Source organism: Sinohyriopsis cumingii, chromosome 15, assembly GCF_028554795.1.
Source record: "Sinohyriopsis cumingii isolate HCF-2022 chromosome 15, ASM2855479v2, whole genome shotgun sequence".
NCBI classification, from domain to species: Eukaryota; Metazoa; Mollusca; class Bivalvia; order Unionida; family Unionidae; genus Sinohyriopsis; species Sinohyriopsis cumingii.
Window position 1 is genome coordinate 22,014,675 of NC_142975.1, and position 16,135 is coordinate 22,030,809.

At 37.0% G+C, this 16,135-nt stretch overlaps 1 protein-coding gene across 3 annotated transcripts in view; it reads left to right on the forward strand.

Annotated features, from left to right (window-relative positions):
* Positions 1-16,135, forward strand: part of LOC149781395 (polyamine-transporting ATPase 13A3-like) — a 110,338-nt gene that overhangs the window by 54,183 nt on the left and 40,020 nt on the right. For all 3 annotated transcript variants that reach the window (XM_089935488.1, XM_089935489.1, XM_089935490.1), the window contains exon 10: positions 2,000-2,150. In XM_089935488.1, the coding sequence (XP_089791614.1) occupies positions 2,000-2,150 (151 nt within the window). The remainder of the gene's footprint in view (positions 1-1,999; positions 2,151-16,135) is intronic.

The window sequence follows — 16,135 nt, forward strand, 5'->3', positions numbered from 1 at the left end:
CCATGCTTGGTCTTCCACCATATCAGAGATAGTTCTTCTCAAGATTTATTATATGTTGGGCTGAATTTTCTAACAGAAAAAAGGTTAGTATGGGTTTCTCTGGAACAAATAGACAGGAACCTGGATCTGTTGGAGACATGGAGAGTAAAGACAGAGTTGCAAGCTCATCTCTTTCTCTTAAATTCTATAGCAGATTTAGTTGCCTAAGGCAGGCTTACTTGCATCAGCTCCAGTTTCTACATTTAGTGGCCTGGAAACAGCACATGGATCGCATGAATGCACCATTTTTATCTGGATTGGGACTTCCACTACTATCTAAATTGGTTGGCAAATTGGGACCGGCTTTTGGACTTAGTCCTCATGCATCTCCAAACCCAGTTCATATATATTCACAGACGTAAAATTCAGTGTAGGGTGCTGATATAGAGCCAGAGGGCCTTGTTTTTCATTGCTGATTGTCTCTGCAAGAATCTGCCCTCCACATCAACAATTTTGGAAATGGTGCCATTATTTTTAATCCTTCACAGGTGTTACTGGAAAATAGGTTGTCACTGCATGATGGTCATCTGCAACAGCATGTCGTTGGTAACATACCTCATGTGTCAAGGTGGCAAGTATTCACATTCTCCCTGCATGAAGATTTGGAACCTCCTTTGCTGGACAGCTTCAGAAGGAAATTTCTTTCTAGTACACCACATTCCCATCAGGAAGAATCTTCCGGTGGACAGTCAGTCAAAGAGAGAAATGATAGTTCTTACGGACTGGTCTCCACCAATTCATAGCAGATTCCGTGTTCCATCTTTGAAGAACTTCCTTGCTTTATTTGGTTGCCACCAAGCTGAACAGCATACTCACCTTGTATGTTTTCCCAGTCCCCACCCAGAGAATATGTTCAGTGGATGCCTTCAGTCTGAGATGGAATTGTCTATTCATATACCCTTGCCACCTACTTAAGGATGATCCCACATGTCCTTCACAAATTCAAGCACACCAATACTCAACTCATTTTGATATCCTATATGTGGACTCAGCGATCATAGTTCAAAGATCTTTTAAATCTGATGGTGGACAATCCCAGGACCTTACCACAGTAGCATAGGGGCTCTCTCCTCCAAACAGCTAATAGATTTGCTATTTTCACTCTTGGTTTATGTCAGCGAGCCCTCTGCAAAGAAACATTTTCAGGTCAGTTTTCACAATTTACTGACAGATTGCATTAAAAGAGCATACCAATCCCTTATTGATAGGGCACTATCTGTAATGAAAATTAGACCCAAATTACGATTCAAAGTTAAATTTATATAGTATTCAGATTCATCAAAGAAACCAGCTTATGAAGACTTATTAAACATATAATTTTAGATGAACAGCTGGCAGCAAACATCAGCATCATTTTAAAAACTTTAAAATGTAACATTTTTAGTATTCAACTTGCTCATTTGAAAATTGTTAACATGATTATCATTAATTCAGGAATTAGGGTAACGACCATTAAAATTACATTTCTTCAAAGGTAGCTGATTTAACTCATTAACCCCTCGCACCACATTTATGCTTCAGGAAGTAGTAGCCTTACTGACAAGCTTTGTAGCGTCAAGGTCATGTATGATACACTAAAGTGGGTGGTATTATAGAAAGGTAGACAGATGTAGCTCTACAATGATACCAAATAATCTGGATGTTCTAGTTGCACTATAAAATACAGAGGGGAAAAACCTAATTTTTTGCACCTGATTTTTTTTCCATCCAAAATTCACCCATGGTCAGAATCTGATTTTTTGTTCGGATTTTAGACATCTTTGTCTCAGATCTAAGACAGACTGTTCTGAACTGCACACTGACAGGCAAACCTTTGCAAAAAGTAGGATAAGATGGGCATTTGGAATAAAGAGTCATCTCGATACAACAGGAGATATCCATATTTTTGGATACTTCATTCATGTACAGTGCATTTGTAATTATCATACTATAACCTATCATATCCCTATCTTTTTTCTAGTTGGATGGACAGGCCCATACCACAAGCTTGTAAAGGAGCCACCATTGGTCAGCTTGATCAGTTTGGGACCAATTTTATCTCTTGTGCTGCATATGTTCATCCAGACTGGGGTCCAGGTTTTCTACTATTTTAATGTCCAACAGCAACCATGGTCAGTTTCATTTAAACTAAAACTTTTATTTACAAATTTGTAACAACCAGTAAATCAGTATTGAGATGCAACCCTCTCAATCAACAAAATGTGGTCCCACAGAACAGATCTGTGCAGAAGTGTCAGTTTGTAAAGTCAAACTTTGGCTAGATTTATAAACAAAAAATGCCCATAATTACTGTACATATATTTTATTAATAGTTCTTGTTCAAAAATTAAATGGATGAATAAAAAATATTTATATAGCAATACAAGTATCAGTCATAGTCTGTTAGCATGTGAATTACAAAGTTTATTAATATAATCGCCTTAGATTCATAAAAGAGAGTATACGACAGTAGTGCGTACACACCTTTGTTTATAACAAAAACAGTAGGAAGCAATTAAGCCACAAAGTATGTTTATTTCATTACAGAAAGGAAAGAATGAATATCAAAGTGGCTAAGATGAATTAAGATATAAATTAGGTGTCAACGTTCTGCATGTGACCAACTTAAGTTTAACAAATATAAACAAGTTAAAGCATCTGTTAAAACTAAAAACACATAATAAATAATGGCTAAATGATCTTTTATGCTAATAAATATTATAAAGATGATTTAATTTCAAAGTTTATAGTTATTTACATAACATTATATATATATATATATATATATATATATATATATATATATAATTTCTTCCATGTGGACAATACTGCTAACTTGTAGATTAGACTACTACCTTTTCCATCAGGTGATTTCAGTTTTGTTCCAGTAATTCCCTTGTTTCCAGTAAATCTAGGAACTGGGCTCAGAGCGAAAACAAAACATGAAACCTTTCAACGATATCAGGATTTTTTATCGCTTAAGTATCTAAAAAGTATGTAAGATCATGTATTCATTACCAAGTCAGCCCTAACCTATTAATCTAACTCAAACATGCATTTGATATTTATAAAAAGCACAACATTATTACATGTTAGACAACTGGTAATTTGCCTTTTGTTTCTAATTAGTTTTTTTTGTCAGACAAATCTAATTCATAAAAAAACTTAACTATTTAAACATCTCAGTTTCCCTGAGAAACAATAGCAGCAAGAAGAAAAAACAACTATTACTTTTACTATTAATAATAGTAATAAATGCTTTAAATAGGATTATTTATGTGCAATTAGTTGATTTTGAATAATAATAGTATAGGTTCAGTTTGAGAAACACATGCATGCTCACACACTATTCTGTAGATTTAGGAGCTTGAGTTTATGCATCTGTAATGGGTTATTACCCATCGAATATATGGATTATAAATTCACGCTCATGGTTTCTGATTTCATTGCACCAAAGAGCTCTTCAAAGGTCCCTATTTTCAGTGACGGTAATAACAGTTATCAAACAGACCTATGGTGTATATCTGGAGATTTCTGATCGACCATCCTTAATCTCTGAATCTTTAAATACAAAATTTAGAAGCATGGCAAAAATAAATCCATTATTATGTCACAATTTTCTCCCAAAATGAAATCTATATCTCTATTTCATTAACCACTGAATATACAAATATAGAGTAATTGTTTGTGCACATCATGTTGTGTGACAGATCCTAGCTCTCTAGTCATAAGTTTTGGGTCATAATAATGATGATTATCTGGTATAATGATGAATAAGTTTATGAACTGTGGGATTTAATAATGAAATATTTCAAAAGTTGCATCTCTATAATTTCACCCAAACTGAAATTTTATTTTAAAAAATATTAACAAATGTTAAGTGTTTTGAACACTTTTCTTCCTAACTGCAAATGTTTGAAGAACAAAAGTTAATAAATCTAGGTCAAACACGAAAAACTTTAGAGGTTTTCAGAACTTTTACAATACTTGAAATTCTAATATTCTTACTTTATCAAGCCACTACACAATGCTTTAAATTCTAACATTCTTACTTCGTCAGGCCATGACACAATACTTTAAATTCTAACATTCTTACTTCGTCAGGCCACTACACAATCCTTTAAATTCTAACATTCTTACTTTGTCAGGCCACTACACAACACTTTAAATTCTAACTTTCTTACTTCATCAGGCCACGACACAATACTTTAAATTCTAACATTCTTACTTCATCAGGCCACTACACAATACTTCAAATTCTAACATTCTTACTTCGTAAGGCCACTACGCAATACTTTAAATTCTAACATTCTTACTTCGTCAGGCCACGACACAATACTTTAAATTCTAACATTCTTACTTCGTCAGGCCACTACACAACACTTTAAATTCTAACGTTCTTACTTCATCAGGCCATGACACAATACTTTAAATTCTAACATTCTTACTTCATCAGGCCACTACACAATACTTTAAATTCTAACATTCTTACTTCGTAAGGCCACTAAACAATACTTTAAATGCTAACATTCTTCCTTCGTCAGGCAACTACACAATACTTTAGGGAATAAAGCATTAATATTGCACTTTAATTTTGTGTCTTCCCAACCAGGTATAAAGCATTAGTATTGCACTTTGATTGTGTGTCCTCCCAACCAGGCATAAAGCATTAGTATTGTAGTTTAATTGTGTGTTCTTCCAACCAGACATAAAGCATTAGTATTGCACTTTAATTGTGCATCCTCCCAACCAGGCATAAAGCATTTGTATTGCACTTTAATTTTCTGTCCTCCCAACCAGGCATAAAGCATTAGTATTGCACTTTAATTGTGTGTCCTCCCAACCAGGCATAAAGCATTAGTATTGCACTTTCATTTTGTGACCTCCCAACCAGGCATAAAGCATTAGTATTGCACTTTAAGTTTCTGTCCTCCCAACCAGGCATAAAGCATTAGTATTGCACTTTCATTTTGTGTCCTCCTAACCAGGCATAAAGCATTAGTACTGCACTTTGATTTTGTGTCCTCCCAACCAGGCATAAAGCATTAGTATTGCATTTTAATTTTGTGTCCTCCCAACCAGGCATAAAGCATTAGTATTGCATTTTAATTGTGTGTTCTCCCATCCAGGCATAAAGCATTAGTATTGCACTTTAATTGTTTGTCCTCCCAACCAGGCATAAAGCATTATTATTGCACTTTAATTGTGTGTCCTCCCAACCAGGCATAAAGCATTAGTATTGCATTTTAATTTTGTGTCCTCCCAACCAGGCATAAAGCATTAGTATTGCATTTTAATTGTGTGTTCTCCCATCCAGGCATAAAGCATTAGTATTGCACTTTAATTGTGCATCCTCCCAACCAGGCATAAAGCATTTGTATTGCACTTTAATTTTCTGTCCTCCCAACCAGGCATAAAGCATTAGTATTGCACTTTAATTGTGTGTCCTCCCAACCAGGCATAAAGCATTAGTATTGCACTTTCATTTTGTGACCTCCCAACCAGGCATAAAGCATTAGTATTGCACTTTAAGTTTCTGTCCTCCCAACCAGGCATAAAGCATTAGTATTGCACTTTCATTTTGTGTCCTCCTAACCAGGCATAAAGCATTAGTACTGCACTTTGATTTTGTGTCCTCCCAACCAGGCATAAAGCATTAGTATTGCATTTTAATTTTGTGTCCTCCCAACCAGGCATAAAGCATTAGTATTGCATTTTAATTGTGTGTTCTCCCATCCAGGCATAAAGCATTAGTATTGCACTTTAATTGTTTGTCCTCCCAACCAGGCATAAAGCATTATTATTGCACTTTAATTGTGTGTCCTCCCAACCAGGCATAAAGCATTAGTATTGCATTTTAATTTTGTGTCCTCCCAACCAGGCATAAAGCATTATTATTGCACTTTAATTGTGTGTCCTCCCAACCAGGCATAAAGCATTAGTATTGCATTTTAATTTTGTGTCCTCCCAACCAGGCATAAAGCATTAGTATTGCATTTTAATTTTGTGTCCTCCCAACCAGGCATAAAGCATTATTATTGCACTTGAATTGTTTGTCCTCCCAACCAGACATAAAGCATTATTATTGCACTTTAATTGTGTGTCCTCCCAACCAGGCATAAAGCATTTGTATTGCACTTTAATTTTTGTGTCCTCCCAACCAGGCATAAAGCGTTTGTATTGCATTTTAATTTTGTGTCCTCCCAACCAGGCATAAAGCATTAGTATTGCACTTTAATTGTGTGCCCTCCCAACCAGGCATAAAGTATTAGTATTGGACTTTAATTGTGTGTCCTCCCAACCTGGCATAAAGCATTAGTATTGCACTTTAATTGTGTGTCCTCCCAACCAGGCATAAAGCATTAGTATTGCACTTTAATTTTGTGTCCTCCCACCCAGGCGTAAAGCATTAGTATTGCACTTTGATTGTGTGTCCTCCCAACCAGGCGTAAAGCATTAGTATTGCACTTTGATTGTGTGTCCTCCCAACCATGCATAAAGCATTAGTATTGCACTTTAATTTTGTGTCCTCCCACCCAGGCGTAAAGCATTAGTATTGCACTTTGATTGTGTGTCCTCCCAACCAGGCATAAAGCACTAGTATTGCACTTTAATTTTGTGTCCTCCCAACCAGGTATAAATCATTAGTATTACACTTTAATTTTGTGTCCTCCCAACCAGGCATAAAGCATTAATATTGCAATTTATTTTTGTGTCCTCCCAACCAGGCTTAAAGCATTAGTATTGCACTTTGATTGTGTGTCCTCCCAACCAGATATAAAGCATTAGTATTGCACTTTAATTGTGTGTCCTCACAACCAGGCATAAAGCATTGGTATTGCACTTTAATTGTGTCTCCTTCCAACCAGGCATAAAGCATTAGTATTGCACTTTAATTGTGTGTCCTTCCAACCAGGGATAAAGCATTAGTATTGCACTTTAATTGTGTGTCCTCCCAACCAGGCATAAAGCATTAGTATTGGACTTTCATTGTGTATCCTCCCAACCAGGCATAAAGTATTAGTATTGGACTTTAATTGTGTGTCCTCCCAACCAGGCATAAAGCATTTGTATTGCACTTGAATTTTGTGTCCTCCCAACCAGGCATAAAGCATTAGTATTGCACTTCAATTGTGTGCCCTCCCAACCAGGCATAAAGCATTAGTATTGCACTTTAATTGTGTGCCCTCCCAACCAGGCATAAAGTATTAGTGTTGGACTTTAATTTTGTGTCCTCCCAACCAGGCATAAAGCATTAGTATTGCACTTTAATTTTGTGTCCTCCCAACCAGGCATAAAGCATTAGTATTGCACTTTAATTTTGTGTCCTCCCAACCAGGCATAAAGCATTTGTGTTGCACTTTAATTTTGTGTCCTCCCAACCAGGCATAAAGCATTAGTATTGCACTTTCATTGTGTGTCCTCCCAAAGGCATAAAACGTTCGTATTGCACTTTAATTTTGTGTCCTCCCAACCAGATATAAAGCATTAGTATTGCACTTTAATTGTGTGTCCTCCCAACCAGGCATAAAGCATTAGTATTGCACTTTAATTGTGTGTCCTCCCAACCAGGCATAAAGCATTAGTATTGCACTTTAATTGTGTGCCCTCCCAACCAGGCATAAAGTATTAGTGTTGGACTTTAATTTTGTGTCCTCCCAACCAGGCATAAAGCATTAGTATTGCACTTTAATTTTGTGTCCTCCCAACCAGGCATAAAGCATTTGTGTTGCACTTTAATTTTGTGTCCTCCCAAGCAGGCATAAAGCATTTGTATTGCACTTTAATTTTGTGTCCTCCCAACCAGGCATAAAGCATTAGTATTGCACTTTGATTGTGTGTCCTCCCAAAGGCATAAAACGTTTATATTGCAATTTAATTTTGTGTACTCCCAACCAGATATAAAGCATTTGTATTGCATTTTAATTGTGTGTCCTCCCAACCAGGCATAAAGCATTAGTATTGCACTTTAATTGTGTGTCCTTCCAACCAGGCATAAAGCATTAGTATTGCACTTTAATTGTGTGTCCTTCCAACCAGGCATGAAGCATTAGTATTTCACTTTAACTGTGTGTCCTCCCAACCAGGCATAAAGTATTAGTATTGCACTTTAATTGTGTGTCCTTCCAACCAGGCATAAAGCATTAGTATTGCACTTTAATTGTGTGTCCTTCCAACCAGGCATGAAGCATTAGTATTTCACTTTAACTGTGTGTCCTCCCAACCAGGCATAAAGCATTAGTATTGCACTTTAATTGTGTGTCCTCCCAACCAGGCATAAAGTATTAGTATTGGACTTTAATTTTGTGTCCTCCCAACCAGGCATAAAGCATTAGTATTGCACTTTAATTTGGTGTCCTCCCAATCAGGCATAAAGCATTAGTATTGCACTTTAATTGTGTGTCCTCTCAACCAGGCATAAAGCATTTGTATTGCACTTTAATTGTGTGTCCTCCCAACCAGGCATAAAACATTTGTATTGCACTTTAATTGTGTGTCCTCCCAACCAGATATAAAGCATTAGCATTGCACTTTAATTGTGTGTCCTCCCAACCAGGCATAAAGCATTAGTATTGCACTTTAATTGTGTGTCCTTCCAACCAGGCATAAAGAATTAGTATTGCACTTTAGTTGTGTGTCCTTCCAACCACTCATAAAGCATTAGTATTGCACTTCGATTTTGTGTCCTTCCAACCAGGGATAAAGCATTAGTATTGCACTTTAATTGTGTGTCCTCCCAACCAGATATAAAGCATTAGTATTGCACTTTAATTGTGTGTCCTTCCAACCAGGAATAAAGCATTAGTACTGCAGTTTAATTGTGTGTCCTTCCAACCAGGCATAAAGCATTAGTATTGCACTTTAATTGTGTGTCCTTCCAACCAGGGATAAAGCATTAGTATTGCACTTTAATTGTGTGTCCTTCCAACCAGGGATAAAGCATTAGTATTGCACTTTGATTGTGTGTCATCCCAACCAGGCATAAAGCATTAGTATTGCACTTTAATTTTGTGTCCTCCCAACCAGGCATAAAGCATTTGTGTTGCACTTTAATTTTGTGTCCTCCCAACCAGGCATAAAGCATTAATATTGCACTTTCATTGTGTGTCCTCCCAAAGGCATAAAACGTTTGTATTGCACTTTAATTTTGTGTCCTCCCAACCAGATATAAAGCATTAGTATTGCACTTTAATTGTGTGTCCTCCCAACCAGGCATAAAGCATTAGTATTGCACTTTAATTGTGTGTCCTCCCAACCAGGCATAAAGCATTAGTATTGCACTTTAATTGTGTACCCTCCCAACCAGGCATAAAGTATTAGTGTTGGACTTTAATTTTGTGTCCTCCCAACCAGGCATAAAGCATTAGTATTGCACTTTAATTTTGTGTCCTCCCAACCAGGCATAAAGCATTTGTGTTGCACTTTAATTTTGTGTCCTCCCAAGCAGGCATAAAGCATTTGTATTGCACTTTAATTTTGTGTCCTCCCAACCAGGCATAAAGCATTAGTATTGCACTTTGATTGTGTGTCCTCCCAAAGGCATAAAACGTTTATATTGCACTTTAATTTTGTGTCCTCCCAACCAGATATAAAGCATTTGTATTGCACTTTAATTGTGTGTCCTCCCAACCAGGCATAAAGCATTAGTATTGCACTTTAATTGTGTGTCCTTCCAACCAGGCATAAAGCATTAGTATTGCACTTTAATTGTGTGTCCTTCCAACCAGGCATGAAGCATTAGTATTTCACTTTAACTGTGTGTCCTCCCAACCAGGCATAAAGCATTAGTATTGCACTTTAATTGTGTGTCCTCCCAACCAGGCATAAAGTATTAGTATTGGACTTTAATTTTGTGTCCTCCCAACCAGGCATAAAGCATTAGTATTGCACTTTAATTTTGTGTCCTCCCAATCAGGCATAAAGCATTAGTATTGCACTTTAATTGTGTGTCCTCTCAACCAGGCATAAAGCATTTGTATTGCACTTTAATTGTGTGTCCTCCCAACCAGGCATAAAACATTTGTATTGCACTTTAATTGTGTGTCCTCCCAACCAGATATAAAGCATTAGCATTGCACTTTAATTGTGTGTCCTCCCAACCAGGCATAAAGCATTAGTATTGCACTTTAATTGTGTGTCCTTCCAACCAGGCATAAAGCATTAGTATTGCACTTTAGTTGTGTGTCCTTCCAACCACTCATAAAGCATTAGTATTGCACTTCGATTTTGTGTCCTTCCAACCAGGGATAAAGCATTAGTATTGCACTTTAATTGTGTGTCCTCCCAACCAGATATAAAGCATTAGTATTGCACTTTAATTGTGTGTCCTTCCAACCAGGCATAAAGCATTAGTACTGCAGTTTAATTGTGTGTCCTTCCAACCAGGCATAAAGCATTAGTATTGCACTTTAATTGTTTGTCCTTCCAACCAGGGATAAAGCATTAGTATTGCACTTTAATTGTGTGTCCTTCCAACCAGGGATAAAGCATTAGTATTGCACTTTGATTGTGTGTCCTCCCAACCAGGCATAAAGCATTAGTATTGCACTTTAATTTTGTGTCCTCCCAACCAGGCATAAAGCATTTGTGTTGCACTTTAATTTTGTGTCCTCCCAACCAGGCATAAAGCATTAGTATTGCACTTTCATTGTGTGTCCTCCCAAAGGCATAAAACGTTTGTATTGCACTTTAATTTTGTGTCCTCCCAACCAGATATAAAGCATTAGTATTGCACTTTAATTGTGTGTCCTCCCAACCAGGCATAAAGCATTAGTATTGCACTTTAATTGTGTGTCCTCCCAACCAGGCATGAAGCATTAGTATTGCACTTTAATTGTGTACCCTCCCAACCAGGCATAAAGTATTAGTGTTGGACTTTAATTTTGTGTCCTCCCAACCAGGCATAAAGCATTAGTATTGCACTTTAATTTTGTGTCCTCCCAACCAGGCATAAAGCATTTGTGTTGCACTTTAATTTTGTGTCCTCCCAAGCAGGCATAAAGCATTTGTATTGCACTTTAATTTTGTGTCCTCCCAACCAGGCATAAAGCATTAGTATTGCACTTTGATTGTGTGTCCTCCCAAAGGCATAAAACGTTTATATTGCACTTTAATTTTGTGTCCTCCCAACCAGATATAAAGCATTTGTATTGCACTTTAATTGTGTGTCCTCCCAACCAGGCATAAAGCATTAGTATTGCACTTTAATTGTGTGTCCTTCCAACCAGGCATAAAGCATTAGTATTGCACTTTAATTGTGTGTCCTTCCAACCAGGCATGAAGCATTAGTATTTCACTTTAACTGTGTGTCCTCCCAACCAGGCATAAAGCATTAGTATTGCACTTTAATTGTGTGTCCTCCCAACCAGGCATAAAGTATTAGTATTGCACTTTAATTGTGTGTCCTCCCAACCAGGCATAAAGTATTAGTATTGCACTTTAATTGTGTGTCCTTCCAACCAGGCATAAAGCATTAGTATTGCACTTTAATTGTGTGTCCTTCCAACCAGGCATAAAGCATTAGTATTGCACTTTAATTGTGTGTCCTCCCAACCAGATATAAAGCATTAGTATTGCACTTTAATTGTGTGTCCTCCCAACCAGGCATAAAGCATTAGTATTGCACTTTAATTGTGTGTCCTTCCAACCAGGCATGAAGCATTAGTATTTCACTTTAACTGTGTGTCCTCCCAACCAGGCATAAAGCATTAGTATTGCACTTTAATTGTGTGTCCTCCCAACCAGGCATAAAGTATTAGTATTGGACTTTAATTTTGTGTCCTCCCAACCAGGCATAAAGCATTAGTATTGCACTTTAATTTTGTGTCCTCCCAATCAGGCATAAAGCATTAGTATTGCACTTTAATTGTGTGTCCTCTCAACCAGGCATAAAGCATTTGTATTGCACTTTAATTGTGTGTCCTCCCAACCAGGCATAAAACATTTGTATTGCACTTTAATTGTGTGTCCTCCCAACCAGATATAAAGCATTAGCATTGCACTTTAATTGTGTGTCCTCCCAACCAGGCATAAAGCATTAGTATTGCACTTTAATTGTGTGTCCTTCCAACCAGGCATAAAGCATTAGTATTGCACTTTAGTTGTGTGTCCTTCCAACCACTCATAAAGCATTAGTACTGCAGTTTAATTGTGTGTCCTTCCAACCAGGCATAAAGCATTAGTATTGCACTTTAATTGTGTGTCCTTCCAGCCAGGGATAAAGCATTAGTATTGCACTTTAATTGTGTGTCCTTCCAACCAGGGATAAAGCATTAGTATTGCACTTTGATTGTGTGTCCTCCCAACCAGGCATAAAGCATTAGTATTGCACTTTAATTTTGTGTCCTCCCAACCAGGTATAAATCATTAGTATTACACTTTAATTTTGTGTCCTCCCAACCAGGCATAAAGCATTAATATTGCAATTTATTTTTGTGTCCTCCCAACCAGACATAAAGCATTAGTATTGCACTTTGATTTTGTGTCCTTCCCACCAGGCTTAAAGCATTAGTATTGCACTTTGATTGTGTGTCCTCCCAACCAGATATAAAGCATTAGTATTGCACTTTAATTGTGTCCTCAGAACCAGGCATAAAGCATTGGTATTGCACTTTAATTGTGTGTCCTTCCAACCAGGCATAAAGCATTAGTATTGCACTTTAATTGTGTGTCCTTCCAACCAGGGATAAAGCATTAGTATTGCACTTTAATTGTGTGTCCTCACAACCAGGCATAAAGCATTTGTATTGCATTTTAATTTTGTGTCCTCCCAACCAGGCATAAAGTATTAGTATTGCACTTCAATTGTGTGCCCTCCCAACCAGGCATAAAGCATTTGTATTGCACTTTAATTGTGTGCCCTCCCAACCAGGCAAAAAGTATTAGTATTGGACTTTAATTTTGTGTCCTCCCAACCAGGAATAAAGCGTTAGTATTGCACTTTAATTTTGTGTCCTCCCAACCAGGAATAAAGCGTTAGTATTGCACTTTAATTTTGTGTCCTCCCAACCAGGCATAAAGCATGTGTATTGCAGTTTAATTGTGTGTCCTTCCAACCAGGCATAAAGCATTAGTATTGCACTTTAATTTTGTATCCTCCGAACCAGGGATAAAGCATTTGTGTTGCACTTTAATTTTGTGTCCTCCCAACCAGGCATAAAGCATTTGTATTGCACTTTAATTTTGTGTCCTCCCAACCAGGCATAAAGCATTTGTATTGCACTTTAATTTTGTGTCCTCCCAAGCAGGCATAAAGCATTAGTATTGCACTTTAATTGTGTGCCCTCCCAACCAGACATAAAGTATTAGTATTGGACTTCAATTTTGTGTCCTCCCAACCAGGCATAAAGCATTTGTATTGCACTTTGATTGTGTGTCCTCCCAACCAGGCATAAAGCGTTTGTATTGCACTTTAATTTTGTGTCCTCCCAACCAGATATAAAGCATTAGTATTGCACTTTAATTGTGTGTCCTCACAACCAGGCATAAAGCATTAGTATTGCACTTTAATTGTGTGTCCTTCCAACCAGGCATAAAGCATTAGTATTGCACTTTAATTATGTGTCCTTCCAACCAGGCGTAAAGCATTAGTATTGCACTTTAATTGTGCATCCTTCGAACCAGGCATAAAGCATTAGTATTTCAGTTTAATTGTGTGTCCTCCCAACCAGGCATAAAGCATTAGTATTGCACTTTAATTGTGTGTCCTCCCAACCAGGCATAAAGTATTAGTATTGGACTTTAATTTTGTGTCCTCCCAATCAGGCATAAAGCATTAGTATTGCACTTTAATTGTGTGTCCTCCCATCAAGGCATAAAGCATTAGTATTGCACTTTAATTTTGTGTCCTCCCAATCAGGCATAAAGCATTAGTATTGCTCTTTAATTGTGTGTCCTCCCAACCAGGCATAAAGCATTAGTATTGCACTTTAATTGTGTGCCCGGCCAACCAGGCATAAAACATTAGTATTGCACTTTAATTGTGTGTCCTTCCAACCAGGCATAAAGCATTAGTATTGCAGTTTAATTGTGTGTCCTTCCAACCAGGCATAAAGCATTAGTATTGCACTTTAATTGTGTGTCCTTCCAACCAGGGATAAAGCATTAGTATTGCACTTTAACTGTGTGTCCTCCCAACCAGGCATAAAGCATTTGTATTGCACTTTAATTTTGTGTCCTCCCAATCAGGCATAAAGCATTAGTATTGCACTTTAATTGTGTGTCCTCCCAACCAGGCATAAAGCATTTGTATTGCACTTTAATTATGTGTCCTCCCAACCAGGCATAAAGCATTTGTATTGCACTTGAATTTTGTGTCCTCCCAAGCAGGCATAAAGTATTAGTATTGCACTTCAATTGTGTGCCCTCCCAACCAGGCATAAAGCATTAGTATTGCACTTCAATTGTGTGCCCTTCCAACCAGGCATAAAGTATTAGTATTGGACTTTAATTTTGTGTCCTCCCAACCAGGAATAAAGCATTAGTATTGCACTTTAATTTTGTGTCCTCCCAGCCAGGCATAAAGCATTTGTATTGCACTTTAATTTTGTGTCCTCCCAAGCAGGCATAAAGCATTAGTATTGCACTTTAATTTTGTATCCTCCGAACCAGGGATAAAGCATTTGTGTTGGACTTTAATTTTGTGTCCTCCCAACCAGGCATAAAGCATTTGTATTGCACTTTAATTTTGTGTCCTCCCAACCAGGCATAAAGCATTTGTATTGCACTTTAATTTTGTGTCCTCCCAAGCAGGCATAAAGCATTAGTATTGCACTTTAATTGTGTGCCCTCCCAACCAGGCATAAAGTATTAGTATTGCACTTTAATTTTGTGTCCTCCCAACCAGGCATAAAGCATTAGTATTGCACTTTGATTGTGTGTCCTCCCAACCAGGCATAAAGCATTTGTATTGCACTTTAATTTTGTGTCCTCCCAACCAGATATAAAGCATTAGTATTGCACTTTAATTGTGTGTCCTTCCAACCAGGCATGAAGCATTAGTATTGCACTTTAATTGTGCATCCTTCGAACCAGGCATAAAGCATTAGTATTTCAGTTTAATTGTGTGTCCTCCCAACCAGGCATAAAGCATTAGTATTGCACTTTAATTGTGTGTCCTCCCAACCAGGCATAAAGTATTAGTATTGGACTTTAATTTTGTGTCCTCCCAACCAGGCATAAAGCATTAGTATTGCACTTTGATTGTGTGTCCTCCCAACCAGGCATAAAGCATTAGTATTGCACTTTAATTGTGTGTCCTCCCAACCAGGCATAAAGCATTAGTATTGCACTTTAATTTTGTGTCCTCCCAATCAGGCATAAAGCATTAGTATTGGACTTTAATTGTGTGTCCTCCCAACCAGGCATAAAGCATTTGTATTGCACTTTAATTGTGTGTCCTCCCAACCAGGCATAAAGCATTAGTATTGCACTTTAATTGTGTGCCCGGCCAACCAGGCATAAAGCATTAGTATTGCACTTTAATTGTGTGCCCTCCCAACCAGGCATAAAGTATTAGTATTGCACTTTAATTTTGTGTCCTCCCAACCAGGCATAAAGCATTTGTATTGCACTTTAATTGTGTGTCCTCACTTTAATTTTGTGTCCTCCCAACCACGCATAAAGCATTTGTATTGCACTTTAATTGTGTGTCCTCCAAACAAGGCATAAAGCATTAGTAATGCACTTTAATTGTGTGTCCTCCCAACCAGGCATAAAGCATTAGTATTGCACTTTAATTTTGTTAGGATGAAGATTTATAAAGAAGAATTTCATTCAGTTTTTGATGAGAGAATAATATTTTACTTAAAGTCAGGTACTTTGATATATAAATTACTGTTTCAGACTTATTTTAAATTGTTACCACATTATAAAATGACTAACGGTAGATATTTGTAAATTATCAATTGTTTTGATTTGAATATGATTTTTACTTATTTTTTTTATATAAACATTAAGTTAATTATGATTGAGTTGATTTAAATCAGTAAAACTTGTAATTAGTATCATGAATCACATTGACCTATCAAAAGAGTAATACATTTCAGATTTAAAGAATACAATTAAAATATTAATTTACATGTATTGCATTTCCACATTTTTGATGAGACAATCTAAT